General features: G+C 60.2%; 1 protein-coding gene across 2 annotated transcripts in view; it reads right to left on the bottom strand.

Annotated features, from left to right (window-relative positions):
* Positions 1 to 11843, bottom strand: part of ATG2A (autophagy related 2A) — a 19400-nt gene extending 7557 nt beyond the window's left edge. For both annotated transcript variants that reach the window (XM_019645564.1, XM_019645566.1), the window contains exons 1-26: positions 11583 to 11843; positions 9393 to 9555; positions 9138 to 9290; positions 8901 to 9003; positions 8399 to 8534; positions 8145 to 8243; positions 7750 to 7846; positions 7497 to 7661; positions 7253 to 7393; positions 6503 to 6740; positions 6274 to 6418; positions 6093 to 6185; positions 5501 to 5659; positions 5158 to 5401; positions 4759 to 4855; positions 4478 to 4637; positions 3685 to 3827; positions 3465 to 3604; positions 3201 to 3361; positions 2720 to 2870; positions 2387 to 2580; positions 2203 to 2283; positions 1951 to 2057; positions 1770 to 1862; positions 793 to 863; positions 515 to 591 (exon numbers count right to left, since the gene is read on the bottom strand). In XM_019645564.1, the coding sequence (XP_019501109.1) occupies positions 515 to 591; positions 793 to 863; positions 1770 to 1862; positions 1951 to 2057; positions 2203 to 2283; positions 2387 to 2580; positions 2720 to 2870; positions 3201 to 3361; positions 3465 to 3604; positions 3685 to 3827; positions 4478 to 4637; positions 4759 to 4855; positions 5158 to 5401; positions 5501 to 5659; positions 6093 to 6185; positions 6274 to 6418; positions 6503 to 6740; positions 7253 to 7393; positions 7497 to 7661; positions 7750 to 7846; positions 8145 to 8243; positions 8399 to 8534; positions 8901 to 9003; positions 9138 to 9290; positions 9393 to 9555; positions 11583 to 11753 (3582 nt within the window). In that variant the 5' untranslated portion in view covers positions 11754 to 11843. The remainder of the gene's footprint in view (positions 1 to 514; positions 592 to 792; positions 864 to 1769; positions 1863 to 1950; positions 2058 to 2202; positions 2284 to 2386; positions 2581 to 2719; positions 2871 to 3200; positions 3362 to 3464; positions 3605 to 3684; positions 3828 to 4477; positions 4638 to 4758; positions 4856 to 5157; positions 5402 to 5500; positions 5660 to 6092; positions 6186 to 6273; positions 6419 to 6502; positions 6741 to 7252; positions 7394 to 7496; positions 7662 to 7749; positions 7847 to 8144; positions 8244 to 8398; positions 8535 to 8900; positions 9004 to 9137; positions 9291 to 9392; positions 9556 to 11582) is intronic.

Here is an 11843-nt window from a genome sequence, read left to right as displayed (position 1 = left end):
TGGGGGGGAAGGGTGGGGGCGCCATCAGCCCGGGCTCTACCCTGGGCAACAGACAGGACCGGCTGGGTCTTCCCTGGGGTGGTCAGCCTGCTCAAGAGCCCCACTGAATGGATGAGCACACTGAGCCCAGAGAGTGGAAGGGGCTTGGCCCCGGGCCACCTGAGGAAGCAGAATGCCATGCCCCGAGCGAAGGGCTTCTGGAGCCCCGTCTCCTTTGCCCCCGACCTCAGCCAAGCCAGGCGGGGCCTACTGCCTTCATTTTCCAGACGAGGAAACGGTCTGACTCCTGAGGCCCTACTTTTGGCATGGCCTTAGCTGCCCTCTAGTGGCAGGGCTCACCCTGAGGGACATTCCCAGGAGTGCCGATGACCACAGCCCAGCAAGGGAAGGGCAAACAGTGACCATGACCTGATTCCAGACCCAGGGAGCAGCAGAGTGACGGAGCACGGGGGAAGGCTCCCGTGGCGGCTGCGCTGCTCTGGCTCTGGACATCCTGGGCAACAGCTGCACTTACCAGTTTGCCCTCGGTGCTCCCCTTCCAGGTCTTGATCACGAGCTCCAGGAGGTCAACATCCAAGACACAGACGTAATCTGGGGCAGAGAGCAGGACACACTGCTATCGCCTCCCCACACCCAGACCCCGGCCCACCGCCAGATGGGAGAGCTGGGGGTTTATCTGGGTACAGCCGTCATGGGCATGCACACGTTTGTGGGTGCTGAGAACCGGGCCAGCAGCTGGGGGTGGACATCGGTCCTTCAGAGGAGAGGAGGCCCAGTCCGGGACCTGCCTACCTCGCCGCAGATCCAGGGTCTCCACCTCACACTTGTCCGACAGGTACAAGGCCGAGTCGTCAAGGATGAACCTGGTGGGGAACAGGGCTGAGAAGGGCCCGGAGCCACTGCAGGGGCTCCTAGAGGCAGGCAGAGGGGCACCCACAGCAGGTCCCAAGCCCACAAAACATTAGTGCTGGGCCCTCCCTGGCCTTAGTGTTCTTGTCTATACAATGGGGAGAATGGGTCTGGTCTCCCGTGCTGTGGGACAAGATTTTTCCTTCCCCAAGTACTTCCAGCAGCCCTGGGAGGGAAGGGTCCTGTTTTCCCTTCCAGCATTCACTGTTCTTTTCAAATAAATGTTTTAATGGTAACATATTTTAAAATATGTTTAACAGATTTTAAAATATCACAATAAAAGAGAAATGATCCCTAATCATAATCCCAAATTTGACATATGTCTCCTTTCAGTCTTTTCTATGAAACCACACAGAGATGCACATAAAGACTTCCTCATCAATCTTTGTTTTAAACATATGTAGTTTTTATATCTTGCTTTTTTCAGTGATCACTGAAAAACTATGGCCTTTCCCCATATTTTTCGATGCTATTCTTTGACTTGACTTTAAAGGTTGGATGGGACACGCTTACTGACTCAGGGTGTAATTTGGGGCATTCAGACTGTTTGTGAGTTCCAACTGTTTTAAATTACACTACGGAGGCATTATATTCCACCTGTCTTATCCTTACATCCTAGGACAACCACCAGAAGGGGGATCATCAGGTCACAGGTCCTGACCGCTCGTAAGGCTCTGATTCTGAAGTCTGACTGCCCTTCGGGAAGGTGGAACCAATTCTGGGAGAAGAGCTATCACCTTAATATACAGAAAGGCTCAGAGTGGCCTGGGGATACACAGCAGGTAGACAGGACCCTGGGGGAGTGGCAGCTGCAGCTCAGCTTGGGTGGGATGGATGGGGGTGGGAAGGGGGCTGCATACCTAAGCAGAAAGGTGGAGGTGTCCATGATGATGTTACTGGAGAGGGTGAAGGTCTCAGCGGTGATGAGGACACGCACAGGGAGGTAGAGGGGTCTGGGGGTCACAATCAGGTTGGGGCAAGCTTCTTACCTGTAGAAAGCCTGCCCCCTTCCCCAGCACTGGGCCCTCCCAGCCCGGGTACCTGTAATCCACGGCGCAGGAGAATAGGTGTGTGTGTAGGACGGTAATGACCGTTGGGGGCAGGTAGCCCAGCACGGGGTCATCTAGCACATCTAAGAACTCCAGCAGCTTTGGGGGCCAAGGCAGGAGAAGCAGTGAAGATAAGGAGGACTCTCTTTCCTCCGCTACCTCCTGCCCCAGCATGGCCCAGCCCATGCCCCAGGCACTGGCCTCCTCCTAGCCTACAAAGCCCATCCATGCCACCCTGGCTCACCTGGGAGTGCCAGCTCTGTTCTGGGAGGGTTATGTAGTGGCGCAGGGTGGCTCTGTGCAGCCGCAGGGTCACCAGGAACTCCTGGGGGTGGGACACAGTCAGCGCGGTGGGAGCCCAGCCCACCATGCACCAGGCAGGCAGTCACCCAGGCCAAGTGGGTGGGCAGAAGCAGGCGTGGCTGTACCTTGACATTCTTGTGGGGGTCCAGATGGATGCGCACAGCGGTGGACAGCATGTGGGGGCCCTGGCCCTTGCGTCCCGAGGCTCCCCGTTCTGTCACCCCTTCCTCCGATGGGTAGATGGTTGGGACCAGCTGGGCTGGAGGAGCAAAGCTGGACAGCTCCAGGTGAATGGGCAGCAGGTAGTCATCCACGGCCGCTGGGGAGGCATTTGGTGAGCCCCCTGCCAAGCCAGCTGATCCCCCCTCCACCCAGGGCCCATGTCCCTCGTGAAAGCCCCAGCCCCTCTATCCATGGACCCTAGAGGCCCCTCGGCGACTGGCCCCCAGCCCTCACACCTCGGTGGTAGAGTGTTGCCTTTTCAGCCTCCAAGCAGAAGTAGCCGAGTCCCGGCTGGCCGCGGTACTGGGAGACACTGAAGACGGTGCCTTGTTCCACGTCCAGCACCAGCTCCCCGTGCACGGCCTCCAGCCGTCTGCCACCCTCGTCCTGCAGATAGAGCATGTGGGGTGGCCTCACCAGCTGCACCCAGCAGTCCCCACCAGATGGGAAGAATCACCTCTGCCTTGTCTGCCTCCTGGCATCAGAAGTGCCCATTCAGACTCTTAGTACGGTGCCTTACATACAGCAGGTGCTAATAAGTGGCTGACAGGGTGTGAAGTGATGGGTGGGGTGGCAGGTGGGTGCTGCTGGCTGGACAGGCCACACTAGGCCCCCACCGGGGCCTCTGTTTCCCATATTCCCAACTTGGTGCTGCTCACACTGGTCTTGCTCCCCTGCACAGGAGTCAGGGGCTCACCTCACCCGGGCTGCCCTCACCTTGGTCTCACAGAGGGCTGTGATCCGACCCTTCAGCACCGTCACCAGTGTAGAGAAGGTACTCTGGGAGTGAGGGCTCGGGGACTCGCGGGCAGGAGCCTGGGGGGCGCCTGACGCTCCCACTGAGAAGAAATGGGCATCTTCATCGTCCGAGTCTGAGTCTGGAGTGAGATCAAGGAGCCGAGTGGGAAGGAGATGTGGGAGGGCTGCCCCAGCCCTGCCCAGCTCTGGGGGCCCCAGAACCCCGCCGGGCACCCCTCCTACCCAGCTTGAAGGCTGACTTGCACATCTTGAAGTTGTCATGCCAGAAGCCCGAGGGGCCTGGGAAGCCAGGGGCATGAGTGGCGGGGGCGGGGGCGGGAAGCAGGTCCGCAGGCTCCCACATGAGCAGGTCATTGTTGATCCTGAAACAGGCAGGTGGATGGTGGCGGTGAGGGAGGCCCAGCCCGGCCCACCCCCCCGCGCAGCCGGCCTGCATCACCACCTGTTGTAGAGGCTCTCATAGACCTCCTTGCTGGGCAGGAAGACATGGGCACTGGGCAGGACCACTTCCAGGCTGCAGCGTGACAGTGCCAGGGCCCGGCTCTGGAAGGTCCTCATCTCTTCAGGGTCTCCAGGAATCACCATCTAGATGGGGAAGCGGGGAAAGGAATCTGAGAGATGTTGGGGCCTGCTGCTGGCTTGGGAATCAGACCCAGGTCTGCATCCTGACCTATCATTCATTCATTCATTCATTCATTCATTCATCAGAGCCCTTCTATGCTCTTCTATGTCATGTGAAACACTGACCACATGCTAACCCTTCTCTGAGGGCCTCACGTATGTTCACTCCTTTATCCTCAGGGCAGGCCTACAAGATAGGTCATTGTGCCCACTTTCCAGAGGAAACTCATCTGTATGTAACTAGGGAATAACCTGAGATGATATGGCTACTGAGTAGCAAAGCCTGGATTCAAACCCAGACTGGCCCAGAGGCCAGGCCCTTAACTGTCTCTCACTCAACCCTCATCACCTTCAGAGAAGAGGATCCCAGGACCAGTTGTATACTGCCAACAACGGCTCATGGGATGGGGTCCTGATCTTCCCTCCAGGGCCTGCCCTCACTCCCAGGCCCTGCGAACTGCGGTGCTTCCGACTCCCCATTGACATGAGGTGAGGGAAGAAACGAAATTCTCACTGGTGCTGGGTCACATCGCCTGGTGCCCCAAGTAGCCCTTTCCTCCTGGCCCACAGCCACCTAGTGGCTTCCACAAGCCCCAAGGGGTCCCAGGCCTCACCTCCTCAGTCTCGTACATTGTTCTCTTGGAGGAGAAGGGTGAGGGCTCAGGTTCCCGCAGCTCGCACGGACTCTCAACCGACAGCTCCAGCTCCTCTCCCTTCTCTGGGGCCACTTCCCACTGTGCACTGCTGATCTGGGGGTTCAGGGTCACCACTACCCTGCCGGGGTATAGGCCTGTCATTGGCCTGCAGGGCCCCCCAACCCCTGGTCCCAAGTGGCCTCCCGCTGCCCTCAGTAGCAAAGCCCTCCTCTGTCTGCCCCTCCCAGAGCCCCACTTACTGAGGCAGGAAGTATTTGCGCCCAGGGCTCTTGGGATCCAGGGCTTTGGAAACCCGCAGACAGGGGACAGGTGGCTTCTCTCCATCTTCGTAGGTGCCTGGAGGGGGTGGGGAGAGGTAGGGAGTGGTCACTGCTGCCCTTCCCCACTTCTGCCCCAATGCCAGGTGGAGTCAGTGGTGACTGTCCTCTATTGTTTACAGACCTGCACCCTCCCTCGTGCCCATGGTCTGCAGCAGCCCAGGGATAAAGGGTCCTCTCTGCCCGGTTGATGCCCCATAGAGCTGGTAAAGCCTGGGCCTGGGTCTGCCCCCACTGTGACCCAGCCCCTTCAGTAGCCCCAAGCCCACCTCTCCTAGAGGCCTGACTGTGCCCCAGGTGCTGTCCCGCGGGGGCTCTCACCATGTAGGTCGGAGCAGGTAAGTTCCAGGCGGGTGGGACCTGGGGGACCAGGCCCGCTGCTCAACTCTGACCTGAACTGGGGCTCACTCAGCTCAAGCCGCAGCTGCTCAGTCCGCACAGCCTGGCCTGCCCAGGGGTCACGCTCAGGCCTCAGGTCAGCAATGGGGAAGCGTAGTCGCAGTGTGGCCCGGGGTGCTGACAGCCGTACCACTGTCTGCTGCTCGGCAGCTGGCTGGGGGTCCATCTGTGGGTGTGGGGGTCAAGCTGCTGCCAGGGTCTCCATCACTGTGACCACGAGCCACAGGACCAGTGCTCCACTCGTAACCCTGGCTAGGTATCTTACCAGCAGGCCGGCAGGCGGCTCGGGAGGGGGCGTGGTGGCCAGGCGCAGCAGGGCAGTGAGCCGGTCCAGGGCCCCCAGCTCTACATCCGCCTGGAAGTCGGCCAGGTCCAGGACCAGCTCTGAGTGGCAATGGCAGGCAGCTGGGCGCCGGGATCGGCTCTGAGGGCAAGGGTGTTCAGGTCAGCGAGGGCTGTGAGGCAGGTGAGGGCAGGACAGGAAGGGGCCCCCCCTGAGCAAAAGTAGAACACAGCCCTCCCAGGTGGTGGTGAGAGGAGCTTGGGCAGGGGACCCTCACCACCCTGCCTGAGCAGGCGGCCATGCATGTTTAATAAAAGCCACCAATACCCGCCACTCCCGGCCCTGGAAGCCAGCAGGGGACTGCCAGGATGAGCCAAGGGAGGGGCAACCAGGCCAGACAACGGCATGTACAGGTCCAGGCATAGTCAAGGGCCCTGGATGGGGAGGTATGCTCTGCTTGGAGTGCACGATAAGCGGGTAGAGGGTGGGAGCAGGGGGCACCAGGGAGGCTGGGTTGAGGGGGTGGGGTCAACACACTGTGGGAAGTAGGCCTGGAGTGAGGTAGGTTATTTACCTTAGGCAGACGGCGCAGGGTCTGTGTGTGGCGCAGGTGGGCACAGGGCCGGGCCGAGGCCTGGGAGCTCAGGTTGCTTGGGAAGCTCAGGATCTGGGATGGGACATGGGAGGTAAGAAGGCCAGGCCAACCCACCCCGACCTCCAGGCCCTGACTGCACACACGCGCCCTCGGCCCTCACCTCTGTGTACTCAGGCTCCGAGGTCCCCCTGGGCCACAGACACTCCAGCACCTCGAGCTGCCCGAACAGCACTTCCGTGCTGGTGGTCCACCGGCCCCTGCCTGTCCGCAGCTCCCAGGACAATTGAACAGCTGCACCCGTTAGCCTGTAGAGAAGAAGCTGAGCATCAGATGGGGGGGCTTGGGGAACTCAGGGAGTCTCTCCTCAGGCCCCTGCCTTGGGCTTATACCGGATATGGCTACAGGGACAGGCCCTCTGGAAGCGCGGTCGGAGATGGTGGAAGTCACGGGAGCCGAAGGGCCCATCCTTGGCAGCATCAAACTCGGCAAAAAAGTGGGTGGTGAGGTCAGGAGGTCCAGAAGACGGGGCAGATGTCTGAAGCAAGGTCAGGGTCATGCCCCCCAAAGTCATCTTCAGCAGCGAGTCAGGGCGCAGGGTGTCCGGGAGGGGTGTGGGGGCCGTCTTGCCTGAGGGGACAGAGGCTTCACCAGGGGCTCCCCAGAGCTCATGGGTACCCCAGGTAGAGTGATGGTCAGATATCTGGCTGGGGCCTGGGAGAAGCCCTGGGCCAGCAAGGCCAGGCAGGGGTAACCCAGAGCTTTGTTGCGCCAGGCACTGAGCCCAGGCTCAATTTAACCCTCGCAAGGGAGCTAGAAGGACTGGAGATTCATAAAGCACACAGCCCAGTACCTGAACCACACAAGCTCTCAGTAAACATCGGCTGAAACATGCAGCCCAGCAAGGTCAGGTTTTATTACCCCCGTTTAATGGAAGCGGAAACCGAGTCTTGGAGAATTGAAGTGCTCGCCCAAGGTCACTAACTCTGAAACCTAGGCTCTGTCTATTGCACCTCAGCCTCCCCAGGGAACCAAGTCACCCCAGAGGCACCTCTAGGCATTACTGGAGGCCTCCCATGTACATGCGACACCGCACCAGCACCGAGGCCTTTTCCAGCTCTTCCTACCCCTGAAGCACTCACCAGTTGGGTGGCCCTGGGCAGAGAGCCGGCGGGGGGTCATGTCACTGTGCACAGAGGAGCCCAGGTCTACGTCGGACAGGGAGAGCTCAGAGACAGCTGAGGCCACACTGCTCGTGAGGCCCGCCATGGAGAAGAAGAGGTCTGTGGGTCAGGGGAGGGAGTCAGGGACAGCTGGGCTTGGCCTCCTTACTCCTGCACCCACACTAGCCACCCTGCCAACCACTGGGTCTGGTCCCACACCCACCAGTGCTGTCCAGGTTGACGAGGGGATTGGTAAGGGGGTCTGGGCTGAGGGGCTCGGCCACAGCCCCTGTCTGCAGCTGCTGGTTCAGGTCCTGCTCAATCAGCCACAGGTCTTCAGCACCTAGTGGGCGGCTCTTGTTCAGCTTGTCAACCAGACTCTTGGGGTCTATAAGAGAGAACCCTGTCTCGTGTTAGTTCAGCCTGGCCGGCCCCTCCCCAGCCACCCCATCCCCTGGACTACCCAGAGGCTTCACCTGCAAGGCTCATGGCACTGAGCAGTTCCTGAAGCTGCTGGAGCTGCCGTGGGGTCAGGAGCAGGTGTAGGGAGCCTAGCTGTCCAGCCACCTCCAGCTGGGGGAAGAGGGGGCAATCATGGAGCCTATACCTGCCACCCAGCTCCCCTGAAAGCCTCTACCCACCTGCCCTCACTTTGAGGAGGTAGGATGCCAGTGCCAAGCTAAACTCTCTCACCAACCAGCTGTGTGACCCTGGCCACAACTTGACCTCTCTGAGCCACAGTTTCTCCAGTTGCCAGGAAGGCAGTAATTTCCCCGACTCACAGACCCTGCTTCGCCCCGAGAAAAGCAAGTATTGCTGAGGATGCTGAGATGGGTCATGCTTCTGCCTCCCCAGGGGCCCAGAGACCCACCTTGGGGCCTGGGAAGGCCTCATTCTGCTTCAATTTCACTGTCAGCTCCATGTACCCTGAGCAGCTGCCAATCTGCAAGGGAGGTTCTGGGGGTTCTTCCTGGGAGGAAAGAGGATATAGGAGGGGAGGGGTCGAGAAGATGACATCAGAGATGGTCGGAAGGGATTGGGGGGTGGGGTAGGCAGAGGGGTCAAGGGTCAGAGAGGGCAGGGACAAGGAGGAGAAAGAGACTCTGGAGATCAGAGTCGGCCCACCTGTGTGGGGAGCTCCTCGAAGTGCAGGCGGACTCCTGCCAGCTGCAGCAGCTTATGCAGGAAGGCAGGAGGCTGGTGCACATCCACTGGGGGCGCCTGGCTTGGGTCCCGCACTGCCTCGTCACAGTATTCTAGTCTGGGGAGTGTAGAGTCAGCCCTGGCCCTGGCTACCCAGGCCTGGAACCTCTCAGCCTGCACAGTATTCTGTTCTAGGGGCCTGGGGTCAGAGAGCTGCCTCATCATAGCCAGGCCATCCTGGACCTCCATGGCCAGCCCTTGCTCCTCAGACCCTTGGCATGTAACCTGATCCTAGAGGGTCCCTTACCACTCCGGGCCTGTACCACCTGGCCCCTGAATACCACTCCAGGCTCACAACACAGCCCACCTCCCCCTCGCTGTGGCCACTACCCAGGCCATTTCCCAGGAGCCTAGTGCCAGCGTGTGACAGCCCCTCAGTCCCTCTCTTTCTTATGCCAGCCCACCCCACTGGGCCTGCCCCTACCTCTGCACGTGTACTTCCACTGCCACGCCATGCTTCCCATCACCCGGTGAGTGCTCCACCCTCACGACAGTGTCCAGGAAGGTCACCTTAATCCTTCGTAGCACTGAGGGGTGAGGAGGGGTCTCAAGTCAGGTAGAGCTACAAGGGGCAGCAGGGTGGCCATGCTGCTGTCTAAGGCTCCTGTCCTGTGGGCCACAGAGGGGCAGGGGCCACGGTGGCCGGGAGGCGCCTGCTTACCAGTCTCGATGGTCTGGGCAAACATCTCCAGGCCCTCCAGGGGCTGCGGTGGCTCAGAGGGTTCAGGCTGTCCATCCCGCAGGCACTCCTGAGCCAGTTGCAGGCTTGTGGTCATGCATGAGGTCCAGCTCTGTGAGTCGGCAGCCCCCAGCCCTGCAGGTAGGAAGAGGGTCTCAGGGCAGGCAGGCCCCATCAGCTCCTGGGTGCCCACCACTTGCTCCCCCACGCCCCACCCCTGCCTTACCCCATCCTCACCTGGGCCCTGGCGGGGCTGCAGGGTGAGCTGGAGGCCTGACACGCGCACGGTACAGTGGTCGGTGAGCAGCGCGGCCCAGGGCACGGCCACCTCGATGGAGCCCACAAAGCCTTCCACCAGCTCCAGGGGCGAATCCATGGACTCCAGCACCTCGTTCACAGACTGCAAGCAGGCAGGGGACAAAGCTGGCTCGGGGGAAACCCCAAGCATGGCTGTCTCTCCCAGGCTGCCGCACCCCTCGTCTGTCTGCACCACCTTGGACAGTGCCCTTGCGCTCCCTGATCCCCTACACACTATCTACAAGGCCCTACCTTTGCTCATGCTGATCCCTACTTTCAACAGGCCCTATCACTGGCCCAATCTTTCAAGCCAGAGGAGGGGAGAGCTGAAGGGTGAAGAGGCAGCCACGTGGAGGGGATGAACCGTGGCGTGTTCCAGGCATGGGAACAGCACACGCAAAAGCCCAGCAGAGGGTGCCGCACCCCACGTTCACGCTGAGCAAGCAGAGTTCATGGGGAGTATTAGGAAAGGAAGGCAGGGGCCTGACCTGAGCTGGAGGGGTTGCTCCCCTAACTCCAAACACTTGGTGTAGCTGTGTAACTCTCTCTGAGGCACAAGGTTGACCTCCACCAGCCTGGGAGCTCCTTGAGAGTAGGAGCCCACCTTTCCATGTGGCTCCAGGCACTCTGTGTGGTGCCATCCAGACAGGGCCTCAGTAAACAGTTGTTGGATACAGCAATAAACAAACACATGGCAGAACAAAGGCCCACAGAGATCAAGTCCAAATTCCTCACCAAAAGATCCACAGATGGGGAAACTGAGGTCTAGAGAGACGGGACTAGTCTAGTTATCCAGTGTACTGGGATCAGGCCTCTCATTCCATGCCAGAGTCCCCAGACACTGGGCTTCTTCGGGGGTCTTCAAAGTAGGGGCTGTAGGCCAAGCAGCTGGGAGGAGGGGATGGCTATTGGAAAACCACCTGCATTCCTCCAGGGCTCAACTCCTTGGAGGCCAGCTTGAAAGCAGCCTAGCTAAGAGCCAATTCAATCCCAACAGGAGGGCAGGCAGGCGGGATGGGAGTGATTCCTGGGACTGGAAGTAGGAAGAGGCAGCCTAGAGGTCTGAAAAGGCTTCCAGCACAGGGATTCACAGGCAAAAGGCTACTGGGAGGTGCCCCCAGCTCTGGGCTCAGGGGTCTCCTCCTACACCATGTTTGCTCAGGAAGGCCTGGCCAACCCCTAAAGCCCAACTCTTCTGCCCAGATTGCATTGAGGCCAGGCATGCTGTCTGCCCAGCCAGAAAACTAAGATGCCCCTGTCCCCATGCCCACCCCTGCTGCTCTGAACTGTAGGGTTGATCCAGTGCCAGCCCTGGGCTTGTGCCTCTAATTGGTGGCTCCTTTGCAACTTTCCAGGTCAGCTGAGCTGTGAGTCACAGCCCCCAGCCTCAGGTTAGACCCAGACCTTACTCTCTGCCTCCCCAGCATCTCCCCCTCCTTCTCCCTGCCTGAGGCCAGACCGCTCTGCCCTTCCCCAGGAGCCTCCTTCCAGGTGGGGATGTTCATGCCCAAGCCCCTCCCCAAACACCCGCTAAATCCATCCCACTCTCCCCAAACCAGGAAGTAGGCAGTAGCAGCAGCAGCAGCAACACGAGGTGTTGATCAACACTGGTGCTGACGCGGTTGTTGACATCCACATCCGGAGGCGAACCCCACCCACTGGGCCCAGGATTGGAGGGTCAGGAGGTCAGGGCCCCTTTCCCACAGGTGCCCTCGGCGAGGCTCCGGACCCCTACCAGCCTTCCCTGAACAACTGCATAGCCCCAACTCTATCACTGCTCTGGCCTGGTCCTACTGGAACCCCTTAGTTCCGTAGCTCCCTCCTCACACTCTCCTTAGGCCCTTGGTGCCACGCTTCTCAACTCAGGCCCCAAACTCAGTGTGCTTATTCTGGTATTCTCCAGACAAGTGACATCCCCCTCCCCAGCCTCAGTTTCTCCTCCTATGAAGTGGAGGCAGCTTTTGGCTCTGGAGGCGATCAGCTGGGTGCCTTTGCCGCCAAAGGGCCGGACTTCCACGGCCTCAACACGCCCAGAACCTGGTTCCTCGGCCCGATCTTTTGGTGGAGAGCCTCAGGTCTTTACAGCCCCGCGCCCCCGCCCCCTTGCCTGGCTCGGGCCTGGCTCCTCACCCAGATTTCCAGGTGGATATCCCGCAGGGCGACGCTGCCCTTGTACAGATCGAGGCTGAGCTGGTCCAGGCTGAGGTGCTCCTGGAAGAAGTGACCCAAGTAGTGGTGTAGCAGGTAGCGGCAGACTCGCTCTTTCACACAGTTCGACCATGGCCACAGCCATCGTGACATCTCGGAGACCGCCGGGCCAGGGCCGCCTCCGCTCGCCGACTGCCGGCGATCCCCGCCCGGCTGCGCGGTTCACTAGAGTCCCGGGCTTGC

The sequence above is a fragment of the Hipposideros armiger genome, unplaced genomic scaffold (assembly GCF_001890085.2).
Source record: "Hipposideros armiger isolate ML-2016 unplaced genomic scaffold, ASM189008v1 scaffold_93, whole genome shotgun sequence".
NCBI lineage: Eukaryota > Metazoa > Chordata > Mammalia > Chiroptera > Hipposideridae > Hipposideros > Hipposideros armiger.
This window is presented reverse-complemented; position numbering and strand designations above follow the sequence as displayed.